General features: G+C 40.5%; 1 protein-coding gene across 4 annotated transcripts; it reads left to right on the plus strand.

The window, feature by feature from the left end:
* The first annotated feature begins 991 nt into the window (after positions 1–991).
* mia3 (MIA SH3 domain ER export factor 3) lies at positions 992–16,197 on the plus strand. 4 transcript variants are annotated; one of them, XM_034579449.1, is made up of 28 exons: positions 993–1,273; positions 2,314–2,447; positions 2,545–2,631; positions 2,753–4,964; positions 5,825–6,157; positions 6,364–6,494; positions 9,260–9,391; positions 9,625–9,646; positions 9,744–9,832; positions 9,933–10,010; positions 10,177–10,287; positions 10,375–10,446; positions 10,534–10,638; positions 10,861–10,983; positions 11,064–11,151; positions 11,231–11,283; positions 11,372–11,462; positions 11,584–11,722; positions 11,929–12,091; positions 12,203–12,238; positions 12,337–12,404; positions 12,837–12,922; positions 13,146–13,259; positions 13,804–13,866; positions 13,952–13,998; positions 14,112–14,180; positions 14,626–15,040; positions 15,187–15,971. In XM_034579449.1, exons 1-28 carry the CDS (start codon positions 1,153–1,155, stop codon positions 15,444–15,446), a joined length of 5,442 nt encoding a protein of 1,813 aa, XP_034435340.1. In that variant the 5' UTR covers positions 993–1,152; the 3' UTR covers positions 15,447–15,971. The 4 variants fall into 4 exon arrangements, with proteins under 4 accessions (XP_034435342.1, XP_034435343.1, XP_034435340.1 ...); XM_034579451.1 differs by lacking the exon at positions 13,146–13,259 and having other exon boundaries at positions 992–1,273; positions 15,187–16,197; XM_034579450.1 differs by lacking the exon at positions 14,112–14,180 and having other exon boundaries at positions 1,028–1,273.
* The last annotated feature ends 2,197 nt before the right edge of the window (positions 16,198–18,394 follow it).

The raw sequence follows: 18,394 nt of genomic DNA on the forward strand, positions 1-18,394 counted from the left end.
AACTACTACTACGAATAATAATGAAGCATGACCATGCACCAACACGTGTACATTTTTGTACACCATTACTATACTACATTATTTGATTTTATATTTTCTATATCTCTAGTATTTTAAGTTTTATTCTTGCACTGTTTTCACTTTTTTAAAATACACTTACATCTGCTGTACCAATGATTGTACAGGCTATGTTAGTTTGCTTAGCTTCAATTATATATCTTTAAATCTGTATTTACATTTGGCTTCAACACTCTGCCTCGGTTACCTGTATCTTTCAATCACCTGATACCTCAAATATTTGTATTGTGAACATCCCCATTAGCACGTACTTCTTTACAGTGACAGCTTTGTAGCGGTTCTGGTGGTGAGACTTTCATCTCGCTGCAGTGAACTTATTCTTGACTAATTTTGACCTGTTATTAAACTGTTGTGTGTGATACTGGATGCCTACATTTCCCTCGGGATCAATAAAGTCTATCCATCCATCCATCCATCTATCCCATATCTATTTTTATATCTATCTATCTATCTATCTATCTATCTATCTATCTATCTGTCATAACTCTGCACCTTAGCATATTTGCACTATTGCATATTTGCACTATTGCACACACTTGCACTATTGTTTTTCTTTAGGTGTATATATATATTTTAGATATGTATATATTATTTTAATTTTAAATTTTGATTGAGCATTGTTATAAGAGAGCCTGTGACCCAAGCATTTCATTGCAAGCGACTGCTTAATGTTATCGTTTTGCATATGACAATGAACTCTTGAATCTTGAATCTATCTATCTGTCTATCCATCCATCTATCTATCATTATAGAAGGCCATACAAACTCTGGAGAAAGTCTGGGCTCTAATCTATAAATAATTATAATAACTCAATAATATGAATGCTTTTCAATCCCTCCAATGATCCCCATGCATCACACTGTGGAGAATTGGCTCCACACCCTGAACCACGAGTTTCTCTCTCCTCGCCACATCTCTTACTCTTGAATCCAGAGCCCTGAACATCCTGTGTAAAGGCTCCGGGAGCCTCCACCCAGCCGGATCTGGTGTGCTGACGTGTCGGCTCCTCCGCAGCCCACAGTGCTCATGCTCCAGCGGGCGAAACCGACACCGCCAACAACAAAACTGCCAGCATGGCAGCGAAGCACTTCTACCGACAGGGCTTTTTATTACTTTTATTCAATTTTATCTCGACCGCGGCCCTGGAGAAACGCTTCTCCGACCTGAAGAGATGCGCCGACGACGAGTGCAGCAGTAAGTTTGATTTGTGGGTGGAATGGGACTTGGAGGAGGAGGCTGCATCTTCAGCCTCCACATCCCGGTACGCAGCCATAAACTGCGCCGTATCTCTCCCGACCTGTTGCCGGTCGATGTGTGCGGACCTGACAGCCCTGCCGCGGCTGTCTGTGATGCTAACGAAGCGATGCCCTGCTCCCTTTTAAACAAGGGGGGAAAGCTAACGTTAGCAGTAGCCATTAGCTCGGGAAGGTTATTCGCTGTGTTGGCCGGTTGCCTGGCAGCTCGGGCCTGCGCTGCTAGGCGGATGTTAGCAGCTGATTAGCCACCGGCCGGTGCTAACGTAAAGGTGCTACACTGGTAAACAGTAGTTGCACATGCTAACCCTGCTAGCTGCAGTTGTTGTATCTCATGTTTTTAACTTGACAAACACTAGAATTAGCAAACTTCAAAATCACTTTCACTTTTGGGTCATGTGATGTTCATGTCTGAACAGCTGGATTGAAACAAGCAGAGGAGAAACCTGAGGTTGTCATCACCTTAAAATGTAAACAATGTTAACTACAACAACAAAAGGCAGGTTTATGTGATGCTAAATCTACCAAGCTGGTGTAGTATCATCAGGGAAAGTTAGTGTTTAGCCATAAAACAATAAAGGCTGGGGCAGTAAATGATAAGATAAAGCAAAGTGGGGAAGGTGGATAAGAAAGTTGGGTTTTCATTTTCTCATTTTATGATCAGTAGTTTTTCCCAAGAAACAAAATCTTGTGAAGGAAGGAAGAAAGAAAAGTATACACATCCATACAAAGTGAAGAAATACATACAAAATATATATAAAAATAAACGAATATGTACGACAATATGCCTACTTGTATATAAAAAAGTGTTTCATCAATTGTTAAGCCATAGACTAGTTTAGCCATGTCTTTTCTATTCTTACGACCTAAGTTGCAGCCTTTAAAATGGGAAATGTTTGTGTGTTGTGTTTATTTTTAAAATGTTTTTTTTTTTTTTTACAAATGTGGACCCTTCTAATTCTTCATCTTCTGCTCTCTTAGTGCTGCTGTGTCGGGGGAAAGCATTGAAAGATTTCTCGGCACCGGATTGTCGATTCCTGTCCTTTAAGAAATCAGAAACTATCTATGTTTACTACAAACTTGCAGGCAGAAGGACTGACATGTGGGCAGGAAGTGTGAGTATCCGTGATTAATAAGTTCTGCACATCACCTGGGTTGACCTATGCAGTTGTACTAATCCTCAACATGTTCTCCTCTGGTTTGTGTTTCTAGGTTGGAAATATCTTTGGCTATTTCCCAAAGGACCTTCTTGCAGTTAACCACCTTTATACAGATAAAGAAGTCGAACTTCCCGCAGAGGTATGAAGATATTTTCTGGCTGACTGAATTCATTTTACTAGTTTGATGCTAACTTTCAAAATAAATTCCCCTGTGTATATATATATATTTTTTAGAATTTTGTGTTTCATCTTCTTTTCAGGAAACAGATTTTGTCTGTTTTGACACTGGATTTGATAAGTTTGACAATTATGACATAGATGTACTCTTAGCCTCCTTCGTGGAGGAGAATAGCAGAGCAAGTAGGGGAACGTCTGACCAAATCCAAGTGGCAGAGGACACTCCAAAAGAAACACAGCCATTTGAAGAAGAAGAAGAAGAAGAAGAAGAAGAAGAGCAGACTGAAAAACAAACTGAGCAGCAAGAGAATGTAGATCATCTTGATCCTGATGATCAAAATGCCTCTTTACCTGAGCTTGATGTGGAAAATGAATTGCCTCCTTTAGAAGTAGAATCTGAAACAGCCACACCTGATTTTATTGAAACAGCCGAAGAAGTTGAGCAAATCAAACTAGATGAGTCTGTTCCTGAAAATGTTGTGTCAGAGAGGAGTGAACCCAAAGATACACTCCCAAATCCTGAAGTGGAATCTGTGGCCAAAGACGAGTTTGTTCCAGAAACGGAAGCAGTCTCGGTTACTGAGGGAAAGCAAATCCCAGAGTTGAAAACTACCCTGGGAAACACTTTTGATGCCATCGTTACTGGTGAAGAAACCACTAAGAGAGTTACACCGTTTGAAGACGAAGAAGAAGAGGAGGAAAACCAAGAGGTGGACGATAACTCCAAAGAAAACGTTGATGTTATACAAGGCACTCCATTACTGTCTTTCACTGAAAAAGCCATGAACACTCCAGCACCTGATTCCCTCCAAGAGCATGAAGCTCCTCCAGTAACACACGAGGATGAACCTCAAGCTGCTGAGGAGAAGAACATGTGGACGTCAATTGGAGATGCAGTCTTTTCAGTTGTCACGGGGGGAGAGATGACAGCACATGTGAGTTCAGACGAAGATGATGACGAGGAGGACGAAGAAGAAGAAGAAGAAGAAGCTGCTGCAAAACCCACTGAGGATTTTGAGGAAGCAAAAAAAGATGTCGAAGAACCAATGATTATAGAATCTCCCAAAGAGCCTGAAATCATAGAGCAAGTTCTTCAAGATCCTCCTGGTTCCAGCTCTGTACAGACAGATAAAGAAACAATCAGTGATTCTGAGGAACTTTTGTTGGATAGTGACGATGAGGGTGAAATAGAAGAGATCGGACATGAGGAAGCAGAGGATGAAACATTAAAACCTTCAGCTGATACACCACAGATACGACACCCGACAGGAGCAAATAAATTATCAGATATTTTATTGTCACAAAAAGATACCTCTGCCAATAATGAAATAGAAAAATCTGACATTAAAACAACAGATGAAACCATTAAGCACAAAGAAGAGGAAGTGCAGGAGGTGTCCAAAGATTCTGGAGTCAATGAAGATGTACAGGACAGTAGCATTGCAATGGAGAATAGACTGGATTTGGACAATGTGCCAGAAGAAAACAAGACGGTGGACGATCGTGTATTTGTCAGTACAGAAACTGAAACTCATCAGATCCTTGCCAATGAAGAGTCGAGGGATTTAGATGTCGAAGACGACATAAAGACAGTAGACGACAGCTTACCTGATCGGTTACATGAATATTTATTGGCAGATCTTAAGAAGCATATCCATCAACTAGATTTATCTGTTGTTGAACCAGAGATTCATGAGGAACCACATACAGAGGAGCTGGAGGAAGAAAAACCTGAAGAGCTGGAGGAAGAAATTGTTGTGGTGAAAGAAGAATTACTTGAAGATGAAAATGCACTTCCGTCCGAACAATCAGATAACACAGACTCTGACAAGCCTGCTCTTGAACCAGAAACTCTGCCCACTGCGTCGACTGTAGAGCCAGTGTACAGCGACAGCGTGATGAGACTGACGCTACTGCGAGACCGCTTCTCAGAAGAATACATGGCGCGCGTCCAAAGGCGTCTGGGCCTCAAAAATCTCTTCAAAGTGGAGGCCATGTTCTCTGATCTGGACACAGAGTTGCAGGCCACCCGTCAGTCAGATTCAGGGACGACGCAAGACATAGAAAGTGCTCTAGAGGAAATCCTGGAAGCCTCGGAAAAAACCATCTTGGACGAGATTGAGAAGATGCTGGACGGACAGAATGCAAAAAATGTTCAGGACCCACATGAGGACACGAGTAGTGTGGATGAGGAGACTGAAATACTGGATGACTTCCAGGAGCTTGCATTCAGTTTACGACAGAAGTATTCAACAGCCAGTGACAGCACACCTTTAGCAGCAGATATGGACCAGGGTAGGTTTGATTTGTATTATTTTATCATTTCAATTCAGTATCTGATATAGATAAAAGCTGTAGGTTTGACTCCCCTGTGATGGCTGCAGTCAGACTGATTTACATGTTCTATTCAAACAACTGATATAGGCCTTTCACGGACAAGTACAGTGCCACAGCAGATATGCAGCTCTGAATTGTCTTTTCAGGCCCAGTAAGACCAACATCTTGTTTACTTAACTATCCCAGTTAAATCTACGTCCAGCTGTAGTTTACACCTGGCAGTCAAAAGTGTTCTCAGTAACATATCAGGATATAGTTTCACTTCCCTGCCAAGAGTGAATTGCAAGAATTGCTAGTACGGCAAGATACACATTAATGTTGGGCCAGGCAGCCAGAGAAGATGATGCACTGGTTATTTGATACCTGGCCCTTTTGGACACTAGTAATGTTGTCCTACTTTTGAATCTATTCAGCTGCACTCAACTTGTTTGTTTTTCTGCAAACTTGAATATGCAGTCCCTTAGCTAGCTAATGTGAAACAGCAGCTATTTGAATCTTTGCTTGACAGCTCACATTTTTTTAAATATGTCTGTAATTACCAAGTAGAAAATCTTTACTTGCACATGTCATGAGGGATGCACTGACGCAATCTGGTAGCTTGATCTTGGGGCGATAAAACCAGATCACGTGGGAGTCGAGTGTCAGCCAGACAAGTCAGCAATAAATGCAGCTTGTCAGTTGTGTCATAAAATCCAGTGTTTCTGCTGTGTGTTAAATTCATTAACTCATGCTAACTAGATTGTTTATAATGTGCATAGTTAACCACGTCCCCGAATAACACCTTGCTGTTGCTGTTGTGTTTTGTCTTTTTACTCTAGATGGACATGAATTGAATGTTACTGAGGAAACGCTCCCCATTGTTGAGGAGGAAAAGGTTGACATCGTTCCTGAGGCCGAGAGAGAGCAAGAAAACATCACAGCAACAGATCGTGAGGAAAGAGCAGTAGAGATTGAGGAGGAGCAGATAGTTATGGATGAGGTGCACTCTGGACCCGATGTCAGCGTGGAGGAGGACGGTGGACATTTTAATCAAAACAAAGACAATCAGCCGGAATTCAGTTCATCAGACGACATGCAGACGGTCCCACAAGCCACTCTGGAAAATCCTTTAGACGTGGGCGTTGGTGTAGAGGTGGAGCCCTCGCCCTCAGGTTGGTAAAGAAGATGGCATAAGTCTTTTCCTTTTTTTTTTATGTCAAACAATAATTTGTTTTTGGACAAACCCGTACATTAGATCAGACATTTCTGAAGATCACACTCAAGAATCCTCTCTGGATGAGACAATCAACCTCAAAGGAGAATTTTCTCTTTGTCCAACAAGCACAAACTAAGTTATGAGTCAATTTTGTTCCCTCAGGATCTTTGGAGCCATTGGATCCAGTGTCTGAAATTAACGAAGCAGAAGTGGGATTATTCTCATCTGGATTATTTTACATGGGCTGCATCTTTTCTATCGCCAGCAGTAAAATTGTGGAGTGGACAACTGTGGTAAGTCTTAAAGAATTACACTACACGATGTATACACTAGCTCTGTCTGCTTATTTCTCGTTACTCCTGTTTGTTATTTTTAACATTTAAATCCATTGACCCACTGCATCATATCTCATCACATCTTATCATATCCACGATAACAGGATGATGATTTTGAACAAAAGTGGGTCATCCATTTTGATAAGCCCTCATTTGTCCGGTCTGCAAGGACACTCAGTATTAAAATGGTCCCCTGCCAAACCCAGACAACATTTTTTTGTGCACTATGGTGGTGAAAGAAGTACTTATATCTTTTACTTAAGTATAAGTAGTCCTGTAAGTCCTGCATTCAAATTTTTATTTGAGTAAAAGAAAGAACTTCAAATTCGCACTTGCGTATTAGTGCTTTCAGTAATTTAACTTAGTTGCTCTCCACCACTAACCATCAAACATTCTTAGACACACTATATCACACTATATCATCATGATCTCTTGAGTCCACCTATGTTTGTCCAAACGTGTTTGTCTAGTTTACCCCTGTCCGTTTGTTTGTTGGTTGCTTTGTTTGTAAGCAAGAATACACAAAAACAGCTGAACCGGTTTCTCTCGAGAGGCGGGTGGAAGGATGCAGTATGGGTCAGGGGAGAATTACTAGCATTTTTCGTGCGGATCCAGTTTTATGGGACATTTGTTTCACTTCCTCTAACATTGGGAGGTTGGGCGTTTGTCAACATTTTCACTGGTTTCCCAGGGAATATCAAAAACAGATCTGGCGTAATTAGGGAACTGATTTCTATGAGTAGGTGAAATCTTAATCGAGACTGTTGGCCTGAGTTCCTAGTTTTCATGTTTTTCTTCAAAGTAGAAATAAACAAGTAATGCTCCCAACATCAAAGTACCTCACTGGCCTCTTTATAATCTTCTGCAACACTAGATGTTGCACAGAACCGTCCTCTTACTCCTCTGAAAGCATTTCAGGGCACAACTTTAAATGTAGATTTTTTTTTTTTTTTTAAAGAGAGGCACAGTTGTCTGGTATTACCCATGTCTGTGAACGCACCACGGGCCTCCCCCCCCTCCTCCTGGTTGAGGCTGAAGTTCATCAGTGATCAACACACTGAGCTTCCTGCAGACAGCAGCTCCTCCACAGCTCCTCCAGCGGCTCTCGTTTCACCACAGAGAGCCACGGAGTCACCACAGGACTCAGACGGATCACAGGCAACCCGCTGTCGAATTACTTTCGCTTTTAAATCGCGTTTTAATCGCGTTTTAGCTGCTGACACTTAGCCTCCAGCTAAGCTAGCACCTCCAGTTTGTCGGCTTTTCTGGGGTTTTTTTGGCGGTGAATGGGATACGACGACTCACCCTTCGCTTAATTTAACCACCGGCCTCTTTTTATCAACTATCAGCAATGTTTGTAAAAGACGTGCGTTTTATGTCTAACACACCACGGGGCTTTAAACGTTAACGTTAGCCTAGCTTAGGGAGCTAGCGTGCTAGCAGGCGAGCTAACGATCTGTCAAACTAGCATCGCGTCGTTGAGGCTTTGTTTTTGTTTTCAAACGCTGAAGATGGAGAGCGACGCGTTCTCGGTTCGACCTGTGATGGAGCCGGATCAGGTTTACGTGTTTTTTCTCACGCAGCTGCAACACGTAAGTGGGAGAAACTGAGCGAATCCAGCTGTTTGTCAAGTGTTTATTATGCTAACCCGACCTGCTGACGTGTTAATCAGCACCGATGCGCACTGACTGGAAATCCAGCTACTTATTTACGAATTCTCCAAATCTCTCTGGAGTAAATACTTTGTCAATAAGTTTGCTGATAGAAAGGACTTTTTTATTTCCAAAAAATAGTTTATTAGTCATTCCTCTACATAGATCAGAGTTTTAATACCTTCAAAAACACTACGATTACACCCTCACCCTTGTGCACTATTATGGTGAAGAACTTGCAACTGGCACACAATGTTTAAGACAACTTGTTGATCCTCAGTGAGGTGTATGAATTTATTTGGCCACATAGTTTGTTTGCTCCAGTCTGAATTGCCACATGCTCGGCTCAAAGGTTCCTTGTGTCTGGAGCGATCCACCGAGCATGAAAACAAAAACCTTCATTATCAGTGGTTCTGCGTTAATATTAGGATCTGATTTGCTCATTGATACCAGTTGGAAGTGCCTCAGTCTTTTGTGCAGCATGCAGCCCTTTTGTAATTGCAGATTTAAACTGTAAAATCAACCACATCTTGAAGAAATGTGTGAAAGCAGAACTTGGTTTCCTGTCCTGCAGTAACCCTTCATAGTACGTTTGGTGTTGTAATGGTTGTGGTAGTTAGTGGCAGGAAACATGTTGCTGGTTAGTTTTTTAACCTGAGACAGTTCTTGTGTTTATTTCTACTAAAATGAGATTTCAGCAGTCCTAGTTGTGCTATGAGGACATAACTTTGTTTCATGTTAATCCTCTGATACTTTGGTAGCTTGTCTTCTCAGTGGTGTGATTTGACTAAAGAATCACGCATGATTTTGGTTAATGAATACACAGAAGCTCTGTGTAGGGGTACATGTAAATATTGCAAGTCAGGTCGAGTCAGCAGACTTGATGTATTGACTTATTGTTGTCATTTATATTTAACTTTATGATGCAAACGTATGTTTCATCACATTATAGTTATAATAATTAAAAGTGCTTTACTTCCCTGTAGCTTATTACCATCTGTGTTTGTGCTTTTTTTCCCTCCCTCCTGATCGGATTGCTTAAACGTTGTGGTTGTTGTTCTGTCTCTTCAGATGATTTCCCTTTTGCCAGACGAGTGGAAGCCAGGGGAGACGTTGTACGGATGTCCCTGGCAAGCGGTGGTCTTCACTGCTTTGGTTGGAGTTGTGACCGTCACCATCTTCTTCTGGAGAACTGTGTTGGCAGTAAGTGTTGAGAATGTTGCTATTATTATTATGTGATTGATTTGCCCACAGTGTTTTGTTTTAATAAGGTTTAGTTGTTTCATTCCACCAGAACTTAACTTTGGTCGGATATAATTTCCTTCTCTGGATCACTGTTGGACTATTTACACACAACCCCTCTACATATGTGGTGATAGTGCTGTGACAGTTACATTAAACCGTGTTGACTTATTGCTTTTCTAACTCTTTTTTAGGTAAAATCGAGAGAATACCTTGGTAAGTTTTTACATATTTTCTTTTTCACAAAATGCATTGGGTATAAAACCTGACTCATGACCTAATGTTGTTCTTTGTGTTGCTCTTTTGTGTAAAGTGGATGAAAAAAGGCTCACAGAGCAAATCCAGGCTCTCAAAAAAGAGAAGAACGATTCTCTCACCAAGATGTCTGAACTCCAGAAGCAGGTGAGCTACAAGAAAAACGTGATGAGATATCTATGAGCTACTTTGGGAAATGATTTTGTTATTATTTCAAACTTATTAATTGTTTATTCCCTTCTTTAAGACTGAGAATCTGAAGGAGAATCAAAAGCAGTCAAAGGAAACAGTCGGTTCTACAATGAAAAGGATGCAACACCTGGAGGTAAGTGCCAACGAACGTTGGATTTGTTTTTCCGTATTTGTTTAGTATGTTTTTATTTAAAATTAAGGTTGCTGTATCTTTAACTGGTTTATAGATGTTGAGTGTTATTGGGACAACAAATAAAATCTTCTTTTTTAGTGACGTTTATCTCATTAACTTTGTGCAGAGTAAAGTTTTGGAGGCAGAATCCCGAAATAAGCGGATGGCTGAAGAAAAGAATGCATATGTCAAACAACTCGAAGAGGAGCGGACACATTCTAAGGAATATGAAACCAGGGTAATTGTTGAACATTATTTTCCTTCCCGGTATCATTTTAACCGTCCTCTGAAACTTGTGATGTTTTAATCGTCTTTTCTTTAACAGGTCGAGAGACTGGAGAAGTCCAATGAGAAGCTGCAGCTCAGCAGGAAAAAGATCCAGGAAACGCTCTCAAGGGTACAGATCATTTTCACATTACACTTTAGGATTGTTATAAGCTTTTGGTTCCATTACATCTAATAAATTGTTTTATTTCCTCCACAGACTTCTGTTCTCCTTGATGAAGCCAAGATTCGTGAAGATGCCAGAAAAGCTCAGCACAAATGTCTTGGGAAAGATTATGCAGCACTAAAAGAAGAGAACAAGACGGTGAGAACACCTGCAGCCTTGTTGAATATTTTGATGATCAATTAGACTTGTTAATTTGTTATCTCAGTCAGATTTTGTTAACATACAATTTCACTTTTTTTTTTTACATTGTCTCTTTCTTGAAAAGGCTACTTTTTTGTTTCTAAATGTAAATGAATACTGACTCAGTTAAAACTCTTAACATTAAATTAATTTAGAAACTGCTTTTGTCGATTGTTACAGTTTAAGACTACTATAAAGAGCTGGGAGGACAAACACAAGGAGCTGAGTGAGCAGATTAAAAGTTATCAAAAGTCCCAGAAGGAGCTGGAGGACTCTGTGGTGCTCAAAGATCACAACGTGGAGGTCAGTCTGGGTTTTTGATTTCCCTTGATCCTTAACTCCCATCAAATTGGCTCACTTCACACAAAAATGTTTCCTCGCAGGTGCTGTCTGAACTTCTGGCAGATTTAGACGCTTGCGAGCTACAAAAAGGTGAAACCAAAGTTTTAGCCAATGGTGAAGTAGCATCTGGTGAGTCCACAATACAAACTATTTCATGTTAAAGTTATGTATATTTGTTTGTGTTTAATGGTCTTTCTGTGTCTTACAGATAAGAAAACAGTCGTAAAGAACAGAATCAAACAGATGATGGATGTTTCCCGGGTAAGACGTCAAATTGACAATTAAAACTCAGTGTAGTTGATGTTTATTTCAGTTTTTTTTAAACGTCATTTATACAATTTATTCCCAGGTGCAGACCACTCTCACAGTAGTTGAAGAAGAGCGAGATCGCTTCATGACTAAACTACTGAACGAGGAAACGACGAGAAAGGCCCTGGAAGGTGTGTAGATCATGTTGGAAATGCAGGAAAACAAAACTGCATACATTTGTTTATATATGCTGTGTTTATTTGACTTTCTCCCCGCGTCTCACTAAACATGTTGTTTTTTATTTTGTAAAAGAACAACACCAGGAGCTGGAACATTCAATTGCAACTTTAAAAAGCACCAAAAGCCATGTTGATAACCAGTTCAAGATCCTCCAGCAGAAAAATGAAATCATGGTTGAAATGTACCAACAGAAGGAGAATGCTCTACAGCAGTAAGTTATTTAATAATAATATAGCACACTATCCAAAAACTATTCCTTCAGTATTAAATTTGACTTGTTGTTTCACCATTTTGAAGAATAAGCTCCACTGGCCACCTCATGAATAAAAAGCACGTGCCTTTTCAAATGTAAAAGATGTCTGTGGTTGCCCTGTTCACCTCAACGGTTCAAATACGCGTGTTTCTGTGGCTTCGCAGGAAATTAACGAAGGAGGAGCTGGAGCGACGCAGCAAAGAGAGTCTGCTCTCGGAGGTGGGAGGAAAAGCTGTGGAGGCCGAGGAGCAGGTCAAAGTTTTGAGGCACCGCATTAATGAAATGGAGGACCAGATGAAGAAGACGGAGGACGTCTACAAAGAGCAGGTAGACTCTTCATCAGTTCTGAAATGAGCCGGTACAGAGAATAACCTTACTGAGACCTGAGCCCTGACTGAATGTCTTTTTCAAATTTTATTCTTTGTCTTTTTTTTTTAGATAAAAGAGCAGGAAAATAAAACTCACTCAAACTGGGTATGTTCTCCCAAATGCCAAATTACTGCACATGCATATTAAAGCCTCACTAAGATTAATACTTTTGAGTTGTTTATTGATTCTTTAATTGTCTCCAGGTGAATGCTCGGAATGCAGAGAGAGCTCTGAATCAGGAGAAGCTTGAATCATCAAAGCTCCGTGAAAAGTAAGAGTTGGCAGAATTTACAAAAGAAACATTTGGAGATTTGACAGTGACAGTTCAACTGTTTGGAAAATGGTTAGTCAGCCAAGTTCACATTTCACGACTTGCTGTCTTGTGAGTCTTCCAGTCATTGAGTTCACGATGGCCTGACGACAGGGGCTCTCACTCACTACATGATCTTTGACCAGAAGAACTAGTATGTCCGTTCTCTGTAGTTGTCCCAGATTCTTTTAGATATTTAACTGCGTCTCTTGAAGAGTTCACACACATCAATTTGGCCGATTGAACTCTGATTTGGTTCAGCTCCGGGGCTTTTGTTGGCGCGTTCCAAAATGTGTCAGCAACTGGAAAATCAGGCTAATAATTGTGTTGACCGAACAAGGCATTATTTGCATCTAACTGAGTTTTTCTTTTTTTTTTTTCACCCCTTCTCAGGTTGGCTGTTTTAACTTCGCAGCTGAATGAGCGTCGTGCTCCTCTCTTCAGACCAAACCCTGGACAAGCTGCAGTTCCTCGCCAAGGTAAACAAACCACTACACTTTACAGCTACACGATAAATCAGTCTATTTTTTTCTTGTATTCTATTATGAATAAATAAGAAGCAGGATTTCAAATCGTTTCCCTTGTCCCTTCACTGGACTCGACTCTGAGAACCCTGCGAGGACGACCTCTTCATTGCACAGATTGTGATGTATTGCGAGCCGTTTCTTTTCCTTTAGTAAATGGATGGTTTGGTCATAACAGGTGACTCATACGGGCCCTCTCCTGTGAGTGGGGGTGCACCATCCCCTCCAATAATGATAGAGGGTCCCAGACGCCCTCCCTCTGCCCCCGTGGGGCGAAGAATTGACCCGTATGGTGAGTCCCCATGGACTACGTCACCCTCTTTGTCACCACCGCTGGACAGCATCCCTTTGCTTCAACCTTTTTAGGCTTTTAATCTCTTGTTTTTCACTCCTGACTTTATTCTTTTCAGTTCTTTCACCTTCAATTCTTCCTTTTTTATTTCTTGCCAGTGTTTTGCATCCTTTTCTATTTCTGCTGTTAAATTTAAATCCACCTCTTGTGTTTTTAAGGGCCCTGAAAACCACTGCTTATTTAAAGTAATGGGATCCTACATCAAAACAGTTTTGATGATGCACATTAACAATTGTTTAACATGTGTATTTTGATTGCTGCGTATTAGTCATGAATTAAATTTGAAAGCAAGTTTTTCAGGGGCTTTAAACCATCAGCAATGCTCTGTTCCTCTCACTGTCGTCCTCATGAAGTACCGATGATCAGTTCTTTGCCCTCTTCATACTTATATTTCTTCTTTCTCTGTGTCCTCCCTGGAAACACATTATCCACAGTGCTGAGGGTTTCTATTCTTCATCACAACTTATTTTTCGTCTCTCCTCAGGCTCTCGACCTCCATCAGATCCTCACGGTCGTTACGCTGAGAACAAACACATCTCTGGGATGGGTATGTCTCCTCAGGTCTCTGTATCTGAAAAGCTTCATCGTGGCTTTTAATTTGCTTTTAACGCCGCCGTTTGTTTCTCTTTCAGACTTGATGGGTCCCCGCAGCTCATCGCCCGCCAACATGGATGGACCTGTAAGTCATTTTCTAAACAAATCAGACATTTATCCAATACCTGAAGGCCTTCTGTCTATAGACTCAGAGTTCCTGTCTACATGTCCGATGTGTATGTCCCAACTCTGAAACAGACACAAGCAGTAGATCCACAGGTTAAAGCAGAGACTCAGGCTGAGGCCTCCACAGAGAGTCCAGAGCCAGTGAGTATAGAGGCCGTCCGGTGCAGGTGCTCGGTGTGAAGTGAACGCAATCACTCCGCCTCCTCTCCCCCTGGAGCTGGATTTGAATTTGGGAAGAGATTAATGGCATTTTGCATCACTGGGGCCGGGCTAACCTTTTGGGCTGATTGTGTTTCCCCTCTTCTCACGGGACTAAACGAAATCAGTGATTCTTTTCATCAACACTGAACGTGAGCTGCCGTGTGTTGTTGCAAAGTGTGTGTCAGAGGTCAAGTATTCGTGAATGTGGGTTCAATCAAGATGTGTGGTTACTGGTTGTGTGATTTGGCCTCGGTTAAATCCACTGATGGGAGTAAACTGTGGTTTGTGGATCTCCTAACTGCATGACTAAAATTTTAAAGCATCTTGAAATCTCGTGAAATCACAGCACCTTTTTAATTTTCTGCCTTCGTTTGTATTTAATCAGGGACCTGGATCCTTCATAGCGTCTCCAATCAGGGACTCGCCTGGTCCCATGATCCAAGGACCTGGCCCTGGACCCCATGACCCGCTCCTCCCTCCCGGACCCCACATCCGCCTGCCACCACCCGGGCCTTACAGACACCCGCGGCCCGGCCCCTACCACCTGCCGCCTGGTCCTCTTCCTCCAAACCTACCTCCTCTTCACGGGCCTCCACTACCAGCTAATGGACACCCAGGTATGCCTGGACACCCAGGTATGCCTGGACCAATGGGAGGAGACTTTGGGCCTCGCCCCGCCAACGGACACGTGTTCCACCCCAGGCCTGGCCCAGGTCATTTCATTGATCCTAGGGGTCCGCTACCACCGCATTTCCGTCCTCCTCCGCCTCATCACTTTGGACCAATGCCTCTACCACACGGTGCGTTCAGCTCATCAACGATTTGTGATCTTATGGAGTAGTTGATAAATCATGAATTCCATTTGACTTTACAGTTTACTACAATATTCTTCATCTAGAGAAGAGTGACAGGCTGTCTTTAATATTTGTACATTTGTCCTGCTCAGGTGTCCGAGGGCCCATTGGACCACGTCCACCTTTCCATCCTGACATGCGCTTCCCAGGACCACGTGACCACATCAACCCACCAATGGACCTGCCCCCAGGTATCCCACCCCATCCTGCACATCCTGGTGATGCTTTCGGTCAGGCTCCACCCCATGCCCTCCACAACTCAGCGGGCGCTCACAGCGGCCCTGGGCACGACCCGCGCGTGAGGCCGGAGGCCCCGCAGGACTCAGCAAGGCCAGCAATGGCCAAGCCTTAAAAATGCCAGCTGCGGCAGAGAACTTGAATTCCTCATTACCCCCAAACGCATCACGTTCACAAACCAGATCCGGTCCAAACAAAGGTTATGATTATTTTCATATTTCAATTAATGAAATCAAATAAAAAATTAAAAACTGCAATGATGTTTATTTAAAAAAAAAAAAAAAACATGGTCTTGGCATTAAAACAAGAATTATCTCTGAAATTGATTTAAGATGAAAGGGTTGCCACTGTTCTAAACAACTTATTGTGCAATAACAGTTTATTAAATGCCAGAAACTTTTTCATTTGTGTTTATCTTTTAGAAAAATGGCAATGATTTTTTTTTTTTAAAGGGGCAAATTGTTTTAAATGTCATTTCCTGTGGAAATTATTTTATGAAAAGGAAAAAAGGAGAGATTTTAGCTTCTAGCATTTCAGGAAAACCACAATTTTCCCAAAGCTATCGCTTTAGAACGAACTGTAAAGCAATGTGTAATTTGATGGCCAGATGTATAACTTATTTTACTATGTTGGTAGAACTTTTATTAATAAAGAATGGGAAAGTAGCCGGTGTTTTCTTATCAACTGGTCACAGTTCACTTAAAGAGGATGTGTTTTTACACATGCTCCATATTACAAAGACGGGGAAAAAATAAGGCATACATCTGCTCTGCTCTTGAGATAATGGAATTTATTTTGGAAAAATAATCTTTTGTTAAATCGTTCAAATGCTTTGAGTTCCACAAATTCAAATCCACGTATCTCCACTGTGCTGAGATTCAGACACACAACTCTTGAGCTGTGTATTTTAGAACCTGCCCATTATTCAAAGTTTTATTTATTTATTCATTCATAAAATCATAGAAGTTAGTGTACTGTCTTAATCAAATGCTGGAACAAATACCCATTTACTATAATCAAAACTATATTGGTGGAATATATTGGTTTTATTATTTAAATTTGTTTATTTCCTATATTTCATAAGCACTTTGTTTATTAGGATGATTAGGACATTGTTAGTTGATTTAAACCAGTCTAAATGCTGAGAGCAGAAATACATAGAGAAATAAACCTTTAATATTTTATTGTAATAATGATCCTCAGTCTGTCATGTTTGGAGTCTCTGGATGAAATCCTCCATTAAACTGCCTCATTTATATTTTTTATTTTATTGGAAATTAAAACGTAAGTGTTTAATACAATTTCCTTCAATCTGTCAAAGAAACTAAAACACTGTTTCCAGTCCTACCACTTAACACACACACAGGGCGTCTGTATATTCATCAGGTTGTTATTCTCTCACTTCATTATGACGTTAGAAAAATAAAATCTGATATCAAATATTTCAATGTGGATGTTTTAGTGAAGAGGAAACAGTTACATGCAGCTTTAAAGAAAGCCAGCCCTTTATAAAAGGGGGACATGATTTTCAAAATAAGAGAAGTAGAAAGATCCTTCAAAAGTCAAAGAACCCAAATAGGATTCATCACCTCATTCAGATATAACATGAAGAAAAATGTTAGTGATAATCATCTGAGCCTGAACCAAAGACTCGCACTGTTCAGAGAATACACATCCACAGCATGCAAACCATGCTCCAGCCATTTTACACTTTTACACTTTAGGCATTTATAAAACTTTATGCAACAGGATTTAAACAGAACAAATTCAATACATTCTAAATCATGAAAACCGACATGAAGCGACCGTCAGAACTGTGGTTTGATTTCATTGCTACTGGGTCATTTGGTGTGAAATTCTGACTTTTAAATGTAATTTTGCAAGACATTTTTCCGTCAGACTTCAACTACACTGAAAAATCATGACTGTAAAAAAGGCAATGACCAGAAGAAAATGTAGAGGCCTCTGATCAAAGACACCTATTTTTATATTTAACATATAATTGCACCATGTAATATTACAAATGCCACCGCTGAATTGAAAACCCATCTGATGAAAAATCACAGTTATGGAGTCTGGAGCCACTAGGAATACTTTAGTGTTTTAAATTTCATTCATTCCTATTTTTATGACAGCTTAAATTTAAAGACAACTCCTGCCAGTCAATATTTTTGTCTATTAATCCAATAATAACATGTAATGCTAAAGGTGTCGTAGACAATCGTCCCCCAAACCTACAACTGAACGCTACACTTACTTGTAGCTGGTTAACATCGGATGGTGGTGGAGACCAAAACCGAGCTAACAGGAGAGGAAATATTGTACATTCATTCATCAGGTGGCCAGAAGCGCCACTCCACATTTTTACTAACTAGTTTACCATCAACTTTACACGTTATAATATATCAAGAGGTCAATAAATCAGTTACTGCAGGTTAATATTAAAGAAAGCCTCAAATGTTATTTTAGAGCAAAAAAAATGTGAGATGGATCATTTATAGAAAGATTTGTGAAATAAGAACAACAAAGTGTCATTTATAAATTTCATAGTTACATTTTTAATGCTTTCATCAGGAGTAAATAAGATTAATCGTAATTAATTATGTTAATACACTTTAATTTTTTTAATGCACAATTTAAGTGCTAATTTAATTAACTAGTTTCAAATCTTTTTTTCACTCACCAAGTTATTATTTGACTATAATTTTCTCACACTCAGACAAACAAACAACCTCTGTCACTCCGTATTATTTATTCAGCGAATGACTCTGCAAACTCTGTCTCCGCTTCTCCAACAGGTTTAGATTTGTTTGAAAAAAATTGTTGCTTTTAATGTTTCGCTGAATTTGACGTCATTCCGAGGTTCAATGTCCAACGAGTCTGTTGAGTATCAAACTAAGCACCTGCAGTGGTTTTTCCGTTGTGTCTCTCATTTCCCAAAAATCAGAGCGAAGGAAGACTAGAGATGAGGTGGTTTAATTGTTAAAACATACCACTGCTGTATAAAACAAAACAAATTCTTGAGAAGAGTTTTCTGCATTTGAAGACAAAATCAACGAATAT

Source organism: Hippoglossus hippoglossus, chromosome 24, assembly GCF_009819705.1.
Source record: "Hippoglossus hippoglossus isolate fHipHip1 chromosome 24, fHipHip1.pri, whole genome shotgun sequence".
NCBI lineage: Eukaryota > Metazoa > Chordata > Actinopteri > Pleuronectiformes > Pleuronectidae > Hippoglossus > Hippoglossus hippoglossus.